At 40.5% G+C, this 13,029-nt stretch overlaps 1 protein-coding gene across 4 annotated transcripts; it reads right to left on the bottom strand.

Annotated features, from left to right (window-relative positions):
* Window positions 1-3,509: 3,509 nt before the first annotated feature.
* Window positions 3,510-12,263, bottom strand: LOC148892764 (uncharacterized). 4 transcript variants are annotated; one of them, XM_089006015.1, is made up of 17 exons: window positions 11,900-12,263; window positions 11,714-11,842; window positions 11,484-11,642; window positions 10,798-10,916; window positions 10,552-10,723; window positions 9,072-9,178; window positions 7,620-8,997; window positions 7,255-7,382; window positions 7,074-7,170; window positions 6,840-6,962; window positions 6,400-6,572; window positions 6,185-6,282; window positions 5,234-5,361; window positions 4,855-5,035; window positions 4,071-4,212; window positions 3,850-3,926; window positions 3,510-3,675 (listed from the first exon to the last, which is right to left on the bottom strand). In XM_089006015.1, exons 1-16 carry the CDS (start codon window positions 12,117-12,119, stop codon window positions 3,852-3,854), a joined length of 3,429 nt encoding a protein of 1,142 aa, XP_088862141.1. In that variant the 5' UTR covers window positions 12,120-12,263; the 3' UTR covers window positions 3,510-3,675; window positions 3,850-3,851. The 4 variants fall into 4 exon arrangements, with proteins under 4 accessions (XP_088862141.1, XP_088862142.1, XP_088862143.1 ...); XM_089006016.1 differs by having other exon boundaries at window positions 11,714-11,815; XM_089006017.1 differs by having other exon boundaries at window positions 11,714-11,776.
* Between the last annotated feature and the right edge of the window lie 766 nt (window positions 12,264-13,029).

Genomic DNA, 13,029 nt, shown 5'->3' with positions numbered 1-13,029 from the left:
AGTTCTGAAGAGGAAAGCATAAATGTTTGCAATCGATTAAAGGAGTCCTCCCATATCAATTCGAGCCGTCAATGAGAGAAGAAGAAGAATGACAGGAATGTAGCACCAGGAAAATGCAGAAGATGGCGCCCAAGCTCCGTTGGATTTGTCTGCTGGAAATTTGTGTCAAACTAGTATCAAATAGTAGTCTTGGTGCAACACACAACGATTCACCATCGGGTTATGTGTTTTCCTTCTAATTTCGTCATCAACACGGATCAACATGAAGTTTTCAGACCAAACAAAGTATCGCATAATGCATTGTGTCCTTTCTCGGTCAGGGGCGGTCCTTTAGTGACGTCACGTCAGGGATCGTCACCAACTCAAAAACAAGACTTCCGGAATATTCAGCGTGAGTCTTAAAAACGTAAAATATAGCTATATGTGGTGGAATCTTTGTAAAATACGCTCAGTATAAGTCATTTGAAGCCATTTTACAAATTATGGACACAACTTGTCCGGAGACGTCGGTTGTCCTTTAAGTAAATGTAAATGACAGACTTCCTTGTTGTTGCAGAAGAAATAAAATGACGAGATTAGCATTTTGGTGAAATATTTTATGTTGATTTAAGGTTGCTTGGGTGGGCTGAGTAGCGGTGATTTGTGCAAACCAAAATGATGCATTGAATTGGAGTAGTGTTGCCACCCACGCACCAAATTAATAAAATCACTTTCTGACAAATTAAACAACCAGTGCCAGGAACTGTGTCGTTATTGTGGAAGGCCAGATATAAAGTGTTTCCTATGGAAACAACATCCAATAATACTGCAGATATCAATCCTGACTTCAGCCAGCAATAATTACGGAACAAAAAAATAAATAATGGTGCAGCTTAAAGGAATGCGAGGAGGACAGAGACATTCAGCAAGTGTGGAGTTTGGAGCAAGATTGTCCACAATATTCTACTTTTAATATTCTAAATTTCTACTCCTGCGGTATTTTCATTTTAGAACTCGTGTTGTTTTTTTACGCCCCGTAGTTTTCTTCAAGGTACCGGTACTTTATTTTTTTTATGGCACACATGTCAAATCTTGCGATTTGGTTGGGAGACTCCCGATCTTTTTGATCACAATACTCACGATAATTTGTAAGGTGAAACAAAAGAAAGTGTAAAAAAAACAAAATACGTTTTTATCCTAATTGAATGTATAAATAAACAATGAAAGTAATTTTGTGTTTTGTTTACTTCTAATTTACACTTTTGTAACGCTCACGTTATTTTAACACGCACCACAGAGTCGCGATACGAAAATCACCCGATTTTTTATTTCTGAAACTTAACATGTATATCATGGGCTCTTGTAACAAATATATTTTGAACATGTTCAAAATATAGACAGTTTGCGGATGTCTGGCGATTGTGCTTGCAGCTGTTAGTGATAGCGAACGATCCCTAACAAAAACATCAAACCACCACACAAGCGCATGTACACGCTTGCTAACCTAGTTTAGCAACGGGTGTAGTTCAACATTTTTCCTACGGGGGAGCCTTACACTAAAAATACCCTCAGATGAAAATAGTGATAAATATTGAAAACTATGATGCAACAACAAAGTACATTTTTTGGCCAGAGGGGCCATAGGATCCACACCCAAGTATATATCAGCACATTCTCACAGTCACAAGGTTTCCAGATGAAGACGAAATGCCTCCAAGACTTAAGTTTCACCCTAAGGACATTTACGTGTTGCTTAAAAACTTCTCCTGAACCCCAACCAAGTCCTGATTGTCTTACAATGTTAGGTCCACACCCTAGGACTGTGGTCCACGGCCCTCCCATTCATGAATTTGAAACAAAAGGCTGTTAGGACTAATCAGTACAGAAGTTCAACACTGACTCAAAAGCATCCAGTGGAATAAATGCACAGGAAATTATTTACGAGTGGAGGGACGGCTTCAAATTCTCCATTGTTTACCTGGCACCAACACATAGGCGGGTGCTTGTGAGGCCAAGAAAGTCTGTACAAATCATCATGAAGATGAAGTTATGATCACTGGGTAAAAGTAGAGCAATGTGTTACAGTATGGATCCGAAAAACTGTCTTGTAAAAAGGTGCCTTATCTTCTCATCTACTTACACCACTTAAAAATACACACTAAGTGGAATGAGTGCAAGTGTGTGATGTGATTACAATTTCAAGGAGGTCCCCGGGTGATACATTTAATACAATATGACGAATGAATAGTGCAATGTTCAGAGGAAAAATGGGGAATGGTTTCAAAAATGTATGCAAATCAAACCTCTGAAGATGGAGGACACTGATTCGCTGTGGCGACCCCTTGAAGGGAAAAGCCGAAAGGAAAAGAAGAAGAATGTTAAAATGTCTGACGGTATCAGAAAATACAGTGAGGTTATGCTAAATCAGGCAAAGGCAAGATTATTTTTGCTATTTGAGAATCTGCACTGCTTAATCTTTATGAGCTGTTTTAGGGGGCAACATCTTTTACAGATGGAATCTTGACCTTACATGGAGTCATCAAAAGGAATGTTTGACTTATAGTTATGACCCCTAACTCTAATGTAGATTAAAAGTAACCAAGGTTCCCTGTTGATTTTGTGACAGTATCACATGCTCAAGGGTTCTTAAAGGACAACCGTCATCACTTTTTTGTTTCCTGACATCAGAAAAACGTTTTATAGCATCTAAAATACCCAAAACACGCAGTATGATATTTTTATTCAAATGTAAAACACTAATAAAAATGACTTAGTGTCCAAAATCTGCAAAAAAATGAGCTGCGAATTGGGCATTTTCAGAAAGTCCCGCCCCCAGTTGGTGATGTCACGCCCAGACATCTTGCATTGCTGGAGAATCAAAACAATGGCTTCAGATTCGGAGAATATGCTTTCTTGTTACACATCTAGTTATGAATATGATTCAAATAGTTTTGAAGAGGAAAGCATACATGTTTGCAATCGATTAAGGAATTTATTCCGTGCCATTTTGAGGCAACACTGGGGGGAAATGTATCACACAAAAAGAGGCAGAAAATGGCGTCCAAGCTCCTGTGAGGAATTAATCAGCCCGTTTCCACAGGCTGATAAATTTCTTCCATGGAGCTTGGTCGCCCTCTTCTGGCGGCTTTTTGGTGCAACACAGGGTTTTCAGACCAAACAAGTACAGCAAAATACATTGACGTGATGGAAGGACTGCTACAATGTCTTTTTTTTTTTCGGTCAGGGGCGTTCCTTCAGTGACGTCACGTACGGACTAGTCACCAACTCGAAAACAAGACTTCCTGAATATTCAGCGCGAGTCTTCAAACGTAAAATATAGCTATTTGCGATGGAATCTTTGTAAGATGCGCTCAGTAGAAGTCATTTGAAGGCATTTTACAAATAATGGACACAATTTGTCCGGAGACGTCGGTTGTCCTTTAAGTAAAACATGGATCACCCATTGGTGGAGTACCATTTTTAGTTCTAATAGGTTGGAGGGCCATATTCAGACACAGACACAGCACATGTCCTTGGAGAGCGTTTATTGGTGGTTAAATGACAAATATCTACATCTTAAGAAAGAGAGCAGAATATATGGGACCAGGATGGAGAAATACAAATGTTAAAACAAATGCTGGGAGGGCATCTTGCCAGGTTATTGCAGTTAACTTCCAAGTGTCGTCCAGGCTTCAACTGTAAGAACGGGACATGGATCAATTTTGATAAAGAATTCACAGCTCTCATTACTAAATCATTGTCCATCTGCCATACATAAAAGCAGTCGCCGCGGACGACCCTCTTGTCATTTTCAGCCCGGATTAATAGGGTTTTTGTTCGGGATCGACAGAGCGCAACCATTTTACTCACCATCACTGACCAAAACACCCCTCGACACACGGGCCATCAAGTGTTGAGCAGAATTCAGTTGCACACATGAAGTAAATCTGAAATAAAGCTCACGGTGGCACCGTGTTAGTCACCAGTGACAATTTACACATTTCATGTACTAACCCATTTTCTCAATGTATGTAATTTTACAACACACACACACGAAAAGTGTCTATTGACCATAGCTGGTTTATCCTTACCTCCTCATTTATGTCTTTGATGTCCCCTTCAGGGAGGAACTGGAACGTTGTCATGGTGAAGCGACGCGTTTGAGGATCAGGGGAGTGAGATTGAGCATCTGATCGCACAACCTGAGAGGTTGGATCCAAGGGATTGGGACATCTTGATACAGGCAAAATATATAACAGATAAACCTCGTTAGTCTCTATGTGAGGGGAAACCTGTCTTTGTCATTTTGTTTGACTACAAACGCACTGCATGTTTTAAAAATATCAATTTGCCTCACTCAATGCTTAATAATAATACATTTTACTGCCAGAAAGTACAAAAATGTGTCCAACTCCAGTGCCAGGGTTTTTGTCATTGTTACTTGAATTCCAGGGCCCACAGAATATTGCGTTTCATGACTACATGAACATTCCACACAGCGTTAGAAATCTTAGATTCTCTTCTTTCATCAGAAAAAATAGTTAATTCCTAAATTATATGGGTCTGGAGTGATATGATCTTGAAATGAGGGTGGCTGTCCAAAATACAATGCATTACATATTGGTTTATATATTGCTTTAACAACAGCTGAAGCTGGAACAAAGTGCTAACATGGGGAAAAAGGGAAATGCTTCCCCCTTGTGGAAAAGAAAAAACATCACCAGAGGCCATGGCCAGCGCTTTATCAGCATCCCAGCATGAAAACCCGAACAAATTTGTGAATGGCGCTCTGTCATATTTTCAATTCCCGAATAAATTTGTGAATGGCAGTGAATGAATGACTTAAGCAGAACTGCAAGAGGCAATCAAACATACCCGTTGTAAAGCAACACCCACACCGAATTTCCAGAGCGCGAGTAGGCCACACAGTAGTGGACCAGGAGCCGCAAACTAGGATCTGGGGCGTTGAGCATCCTCACTTCCAGGTAGAGGGGTTTACCCAGCAGCATCTGCAGGGGCTGGTGATACTGTGGGTAGTAGCTGCTGTACTGGGCATCTAAGAGACAGTGTATTGTTGTAGAGGGGAGATTCAAATGTTTGGTTAGTCCTGAATCTCATTCACACTATACAAAAAAAAACACATAAAAAGCAATATGTTCTGAGGTATTCTTTCACATTTTGAAAATTGTACAAATGCTGGAAATATTGACCATATATTTCTGCAGAGCAGGATGGAGAAAATATATCTGCCTACCTTTAGCCAGGCGGAGCTGAACACCAAACACGCCCTGGGTCTGGACCGCTGGCCCCAGGGTAGGAGTTTTTACCACGTAACTCACTGTTAAAGCATTGCCTGGTACATAGCGGCACTCCACGATCAATCTATCAGTGAGGAAAGACAAAAGAACATTCATCCACTGATGGTTCAGCTTTCAGCTTCAATAAAATGAAGAGCAACGGATGAGTTGATTGGAATGCAAGCAAGCATAGGAAGAACAAATTAAGCTGTAGCAAGAAGTGGAGGTGGTTAAACAAAAGGCTGTCTTCCTGACTTCGACAAGAGAGAGATAAACATGGACTCGGATAAGCCAGATTTATATGCATGGACCCTTTAATGTTAAATCACATATTTGCTCCATTATTTTCTTTGCAGCGATGACTTCAAAATAAAAAAAACAGATGACACTCATGTCATCTTTGACAGAGTGGCACTTCAAATATCATTTACACAGACACAGAAAGATCAACTGAAATGGGTGCCAATTTTAACACAAATCATACACACACTGCAATCAAAAACTTATCACCATGCACACGCAAATGCTTTCTACTCACTCATAATGTTGACCGTATCATACGAAAGTAAGATTATATGTGCATATCTGCAGAATTACAATCCAACCTAATATTGGCCGATAACACCGGTTGAGTGGTCTAGCCATATTATAAACTTATTGTATTGCCTAGCATATGCCGGTTTAAAAAAATGATCTGAAGCAGCCAAATAATTATAACTAAAATTGGGAAATGCTTTTACATTGTTGTACGTGTTTGCTTTCATTGATTCTAAAATCTATAGTACCAAAATGAAGTCTACTTTACTGTCACTATAGTAGCCTTCACAAACCTTGTGAATAAAACCAACGTTGTTGTTCAGTTCACAGGCTGAATTAATAAAATTTAAAAAAAAGAAACTTGATCTGACCTGACAGGAGAATCTCTCGTGATGGTGCCGTAATTGAGGCTGATTGTCTCAACTATGTTGACAACTTCCACCATATAGACCAATGTTTTCCCAACTTCCTGCGAGGGCAAAGAAGGAGCACATACTGTGGATTACCATAACCGCATCAAATAATCCAAATAACCCGTTCTTATTTAACATTATAAGATATGGATGACGTTCCACCCAGTCCTCACCATTCTGCGAGCCCCACAGCCATCCATGGGGAGCTTGAATAAGGCATACTCAGAGGTCACTTTCACTGGTTTACAGGTGGAATTGTTGGCAACCCCCAATCGGCCAGGGGACAGAGGGGGTTGCGTGAGGGATGCAGGCACAGAGAATACAAAGTGGCGGTCGACTGTGCACTCTGGAAGAGTACAACACACATACACGCACGTACACAAAAGCTTACACAAGCGTGTTAATGTAAAGGTCGGGTGAAGAAAAGGTCACATCACTCAGGAGGCCATTGATAAGACCCAAGGTCTTTAAACTCTTCCGTATCACGAGTTGTCGCTAGTGTTCTGCGGCGTTTGTGCTGGTACATATACGGCAGCTGTTGTGCTTTCATTTTTTGCACCTAAAAGAACTCAAGTGTTCTCTGCAAAGTGGCGTGAAAACGGCTCAAACGCACCATCCATGTGGTAGTAGCAGTCAAGGGGATGCTTGCTGAAACAGCAGCCCATGGAGAGACATGTTGCCTGGGATACCAGACCTTGTTGACAAGGGATCCGTTGGTCTTTTGGAAGGTTGCAATCTTAAAAAAAAAAAAGAAAGAAATCAAAGAATGATAAAGGTAATTTTCACAGCTGAAAATTTGTCATTAATTGCCATTAAACGCCTTTCAGGTGCCCACAGACAAATATACCATGTCCAGATGAAGAGGAGGCAGCTGGACAGTAAAAATGAGCCTCCGCCCTGCCACTTTGAGTCATATGAGTGACACTGATGGTGTACATGTTATCCTTAAACAAAACATTGAAAAACAAGTTAATTATCAATTATACGAAAGGTTGTGTATTCAGTGTAAAATCAGAGTCAATACTCGCCTTCACACTCATGTGACAGCGTGTGTGTAACTGGAGGCTAACATGGATTTTGCCATTTTTTCCTATGCTGGTAGAATACCCACAGTGCTTTGGAGCCTCCTGGATACCTATTTCATTTCCATTTGCATCTGAAACATTGAAGACAAAAAATAAAACTTCTTTTTTTCCTGTGCATGCTCAAACTGGCAAATGTACTGTAAATATTTTATACTGGACCAAAACCAACTCTTTCCCCCTTCCCCCATTGAAATGTATCCCAGAGCAGCTCCCTTGAAGCAAATCAAACTCTCACAGAGCTGATTGTAACCATATGCAATTCATACTGATACCATACAGTACAGACTGGGGTCAAAGCATGTGCGCACCTTTAACAACAATTTCAGAGATTGGACCGGGTGGGAGCTGAACAAGGATCTGATTGGAGGAGCAGAAGACTTTGGGCTTTGGAACAACAGACGGTCTAATGGAAGTCTTGCCAAGCGCAGGTTTTTGCGTCGGTGCGGGTGACTCAGTCGGGGACTGGGACACAGGAGTGTGTATTGGCGAATAGGGTGGATAGCTATCCAAATAAGGATTCTGGTAGGAGCCACAAGGTGTGTTAGAGTTAGGGGGACAGTTGGCTCGCTGATGTTCCCCAGATGGAGGTGAAAACAGGTAAATGGGGTTTTGGGGATTAGGATAGCTGGGGTTGTGATCTTTTTTGGGATGGAAAAAGTGTTCATACGGATTGTAAAAGCCATATAGATTGGATGGAAGATGGTAATGTGGCATTGACGGCTGTTTTGGTGGACCGGAAGGGGGACGATGCTGTCTTTGTATCGAACTTCCTGCAGTAGGTATAGGATAAGAAGGTATCTGAAGATAATCCAGAAGTATGGGTTGGTGGGGAGCTTGAGGTGCAGTGGGTTGGTGGGGAGCTTGAGGTGCAGTGGGTTGAGAGGGGCCGGCAGACTCTGAGGCAGGAAGATAGACTTGGGGAAATTGAGGGTACCAGAATTTAGGGTAAGCGCTGTGGAAATTATCTGGAGATATAACTATGTGATCCTGTGGTGGAGGTGCTGGGAAATGATTTTTAGGATATTGGAACCAATGAGGCGGAATTCCAGGTTTACTATCTTCAGAGGGATTGGGGGGAGTAGAAGACCTTGAGTCTGGATGCTGAACACCAGAAAATGTGGCTGATCGAAACCCAGGGTGAGCAAATTGGGGATAATTATGGCGCTGGGGAATCTGATCATGGGTTGAAAAACCAGGCACAAGAGGTAATCTATATGATGGTGCATTAGGAGCTCCGTTATTTGGATAAACATGGGGAAATGTGGGGGATCTGAACCCTGGGTAAAAAAGGTGGGGATAACCAGGAAGCTGGGTAATCCGATCCTGAGCTGAAGATGCAGGTGCATCGGGTTGATAAGTTGAGGGGTTGGAAAACTGATGAAGGGGGCCTTCAGGAGAGCCTACTGGAGAAAACCAATATTTAATGTCAGGCTGACGACCAGGAGAGGGAAGCTGTGGAATTTGAGTGTATGGCAAGCCAGTGTCTGTCATGTGGTGGAAATCGGGAAGTTCAGGATTCAGTTCTTGGACTGATGATTGAGGTGGTTTAGCAGGAATTTTATTGTATGGTAATTGGGGCTGGTGAGTTCCACCAGAAGACTGTGGTAAGGAAGATGATGGACCAGATAAAGAACAGGAGAGCACAACTTCTTGCTTATCAAAAAGAAGCTGGAGTTCTTGCCCATTCTGAAAAGACATGTACATAGTATATTTAGTTTCAATTGTTTGTTGCAATCATCAGTTCAACCTAGATGACTTACTCTGAGACAAGAAGCACTGAATGGGATGAAGAAGACAAACTCTTCTGGTTGGGAGTCAACACGGGATGCACACTCAGCAGATACAAATGGAGTCCAACGTCCATTTACTGAAAAATACATTGCAAGGTTTATAGTTCAATCAGTAGAGTGTTAAATTTTGACAAGATGAGATTTTTTTTCCAGAGCATTTAGGGAAATTATTACTACAGACGCTTCCCAATTTACGAACATTCGAGTTACGAAAAACGGTACATACAAACATTTTAGCCGATACTGTATGTTGAAAGATGTACGGACAGAGATGGTGTAAATTAGATTTTGTATTGCACGCCTTTTTCCGTCTGAGCTTGCCTGCGATTGGCTGCGTACTGTGCTTCACGCACACGCACACACACAGACGCAGAGGGTTCAAGGGCTGGATGTTTGCGCAACGGACACGGAGGCTGACCGCCCGGCGATGCTGAAGTGTTGCCAATGAGTTCAGACACTGATCCGCCGAGCTCGCTTACGATTGGCTGCGTAGAGTATGCGGGCGGGGAGGAAGTCTCTCTTCCTAGTTGACGTTCCAGGAGGACACGATGCATAATAAAAAGTAATGGCTGCTGGTACACAATTCAATAATTACGTGCCAGAATCTTCAGTAATGGATTAGTGAAGACCCAAAAGATATATGTCTTCGTACTACAGTAGGTGTGAATATATTTTACGACTTTTAGAGAGTCTGTGTTTTATACTTCCAATTTCAGTTTTTTTACTTAAACATGCATCCATACAAAATATAGCACTGAAGCAATTTACAAACAAATTCACCTGATGAACGACCGCTCGGAATGTTTCTCATTCGTAACGTGGGTTGTGTTTGTAGTTTATACAAAGAATCATAGCCTTAGAGTAAATTAAACCAGCAAACGAGTTCCATCAATCCCTTGACAAAGTGTCAAATTAATCAAAATGAAGAATTTATTTTTGGTTAATCTTGGGAGATGGGGTACAGTGAGATAAACACTGATGGCATCGAATGAAATCTTTGTACCTCCAAAATCACTTCTCAGGAGACCCCCAAAACGCTGTCTGTTCTATTTGTCAAAGAGAGCAATCCAAGACTAGTTTCGACTGTAAAATAATTTGCAACAATAACACCCACATACCTGGATTGATTATTAGGATGAATTTGTGGAGGGAAAAAAAACAAATTACTCTATACCAAATTTTGACATAGAAACTTCAGGACCAACATATCACAATCCTGGGTTGTACATTTTTTGTGATTTTACTTAAACATACATACACACATATACATATATATACATATATATACATACATACATACATACATACATACATACATACATACATACATACATACATACATATCCCCGCCCGCATACTCTACGCAGCCAATCGTATATATATATATATATATATATATTTGCAGCAAATGATTATGCAGCTAGGATGAAATAAAATTGGAGCACTTTACCAAGAACTCCCAGCACTGGTAGACCATTTTCTTGCTGGTACAGATACACCGCCATGCCATAAGGGGAACAGAGGACAACAGGGATTGATGATGGAGCCATTGGTGTCCGCATTGGGCAAGAGAGCTTCAGTGGACTGCCCCACCAAAGCATGGGCAGCACGTAACTGTTGTTCTGGGCGAGCAGAGGAGCAAGTTCATGGTCAAGGGCACAGTGAGCCAGGTGTGGAAGGAATGTGTTTCGAATACCTCTTGGGTAATGTAGCATGCATCATATGGCACCACCATCTGAAGGTCACTCCATGATTTCCTCACCGTGTAACCGCAATATAGAGACAGATGGAAAAGAGAGATGGGAGAAGCGCCTCCTGTTAAGAGAAATGGGAAGAGTTTACCTGGAGGGGCGTTATATTAACATCCTTTGCCTTGAGGATTTGGCATATGGTGATCAACGAATCAGATTCATATTTAAAAAAAAAAAAAAAAAGAGTTTTAACACTAGTAACAAATCTCGGGTGCATTTGGTGACCTTAATTGGACTGAGTAGCTAAGTGGCAGTGATACAACATCCTTTATTCACACTGCATAAGTTCTCGTGAGTTATAAAAATTAAATAAAAATCGCCAAAATCCCCTACTAGTTAATATCCTTCACTGCTTCCATTTGGAATGCACAGTTTAACGCCTTGGCAGTAGACAATAGTGGCCTTGTTTTCAACGACAGAGACATGCTGGTAGGCAATATTTCTGTGATTCTCATTCCGTTGGAACACTCCGAGTAAGATCTTTTTCTGATGTTTATCTTTAAAAAAATGAAAGGGACAAACACACAAAATAATGGAATAGTAGAGATCTACATACCAAAACAAAATGTACCATTCTATTCTAACCCTTGATAACCACATACATACAGTACTGTACATGAAAATATTTGACCTTTGTCCACCAATAGTTGTGAGAATCCTTGTCCTGAAGCTGTGAAGCTCATGAAATTCTGATCACACAGTAACACGGGCTTCAACGCCAGCCATTCTGATGCACGTGGAGCGGTGTCAGATGATGATACCAAGACTTTTCCCGGAACACCAGAAAATCCTGGTACATAATCAAATTTATATAGAGTACATAAAAAATAGACAGGGAGCATGCCAGCAAAAAAACATTACCTGTGAAATCACTTTGATATCCATGTTCTGTGTCGAACAAGCTTTGTGATCTGATGGCTTTACCTTTGGTCCAAGTCCATGACAGGCTCTCGTGAGGAACAGCTTCATTGACTTTAGATTTACTAAAGTCTGGAATATGATCAGCATAAAACGCTTCAATTTGAGAACCAAATGTATTATACCCACTTTTCAGTTCGCTTCCCTGAACGGGAAACTCATCGAGGTCCCCTTTAGTGACATCTTGTTTAACCAGTGCCTGCTCGGTTAAAGACGATTTTTGGGCTTTGTGGGCGGAAATTCGGCTCCCCAATCGAGCTGGTGGTACAGAAGCACAGAGGTGGAAAAAGTAAGTCGTTATTATCAATAAATACAAGTTGTAATGTGTCCTTTTTTCGTCGCAATTCATCTCTAGCTTGTTGACGCTTCGGTTTGCGCGTCCAACCAAAGGTGCGTGCAGGTGAGGCTAATCAAGTGACAAGTAGTTTGAACCAATCAAGAAACACGCTTGATAAACGTCACTCATTTGGTGACGTCATATTTAATTGACATGTTTTATTCTGTCTACACAAATGGTTGTCATAAAACTAAATAAAAGCTAATTAATGCTTCAGCAGCGGTTCTTAATCCAAGCAGTTCATATGCACTTTTAATGAAACCTTAATTGGATTGGATTGGATTGGATTGGATATGCCTTTATTAGTCTCACAGTGGAGAAATTTACATTTCACAGCAGCAAAGTGATGAAAGGAATGAAAGTAGAAAAACGAAATACATGAGCTGCTGGAAAGGCAGCCACTCTCGCGGCGCCGTCTTGAAGTAAAAAAAAAAAAAAAATTAAAAATTTATTATAATATAATAATATATAATATATTATATATATTATATATTATTTATAATATAATATAATTATTTTGTTTAACAATTTCAATGTACAAAAAAAAAAAAACATTTTCTATGAACAGAAAAAAAAATCAAGAGATAACAACTGTATACTTTTATTGGTACGACGTGCAATCACAACAGTCACATTTTGACTACTTTGTGAACTAACTTTCTCACGGGACTGATTGGACAAACAATGTCATGTGTAGGCTCATACTATCGACTGACTAATTTACAATATCATATATAATGCATGACCAAAGCAGTCATAAACCAAGGCAATTAAAAAAAAGATTGTTATAATGATTCTATATTATTCAATATGGCTCATATAAAGACTTGTCTCAATTGGTAATACTGTATATATGCCTTTATGTCTGGATTGTATGCAGTCTTTGTACTCCTTGTGGTAAACATTGTACATCAGCTGATAT

This window comes from Hippocampus bargibanti, linkage group LG10, assembly GCF_051943395.1.
Source record: "Hippocampus bargibanti isolate YZ-2025 linkage group LG10, ASM5194339v1, whole genome shotgun sequence".
NCBI classification, from domain to species: domain Eukaryota; kingdom Metazoa; phylum Chordata; class Actinopteri; order Syngnathiformes; family Syngnathidae; genus Hippocampus; species Hippocampus bargibanti.
This window is presented reverse-complemented; position numbering and strand designations above follow the sequence as displayed.

Coding starts and splice junctions, on each gene's coding strand:
- LOC148892764 (XM_089006014.1), bottom strand. CDS start 12,119: ATGAATTGCGACGAAAAAAGGACACATTACAACTTGTATTTATTGATA. Junction 11,643..11,713: donor ATATCAAAGTGATTTCACAG/GTAATGTTTTTT, acceptor ATTATGTACCAG/GATTTTCTGGTGTTCCGGGA. Junction 5,036..5,233: donor TCAGCTCCGCCTGGCTAAAG/GTAGGCAGATAT, acceptor ACTGTCTCTTAG/ATGCCCAGTACAGCAGCTAC.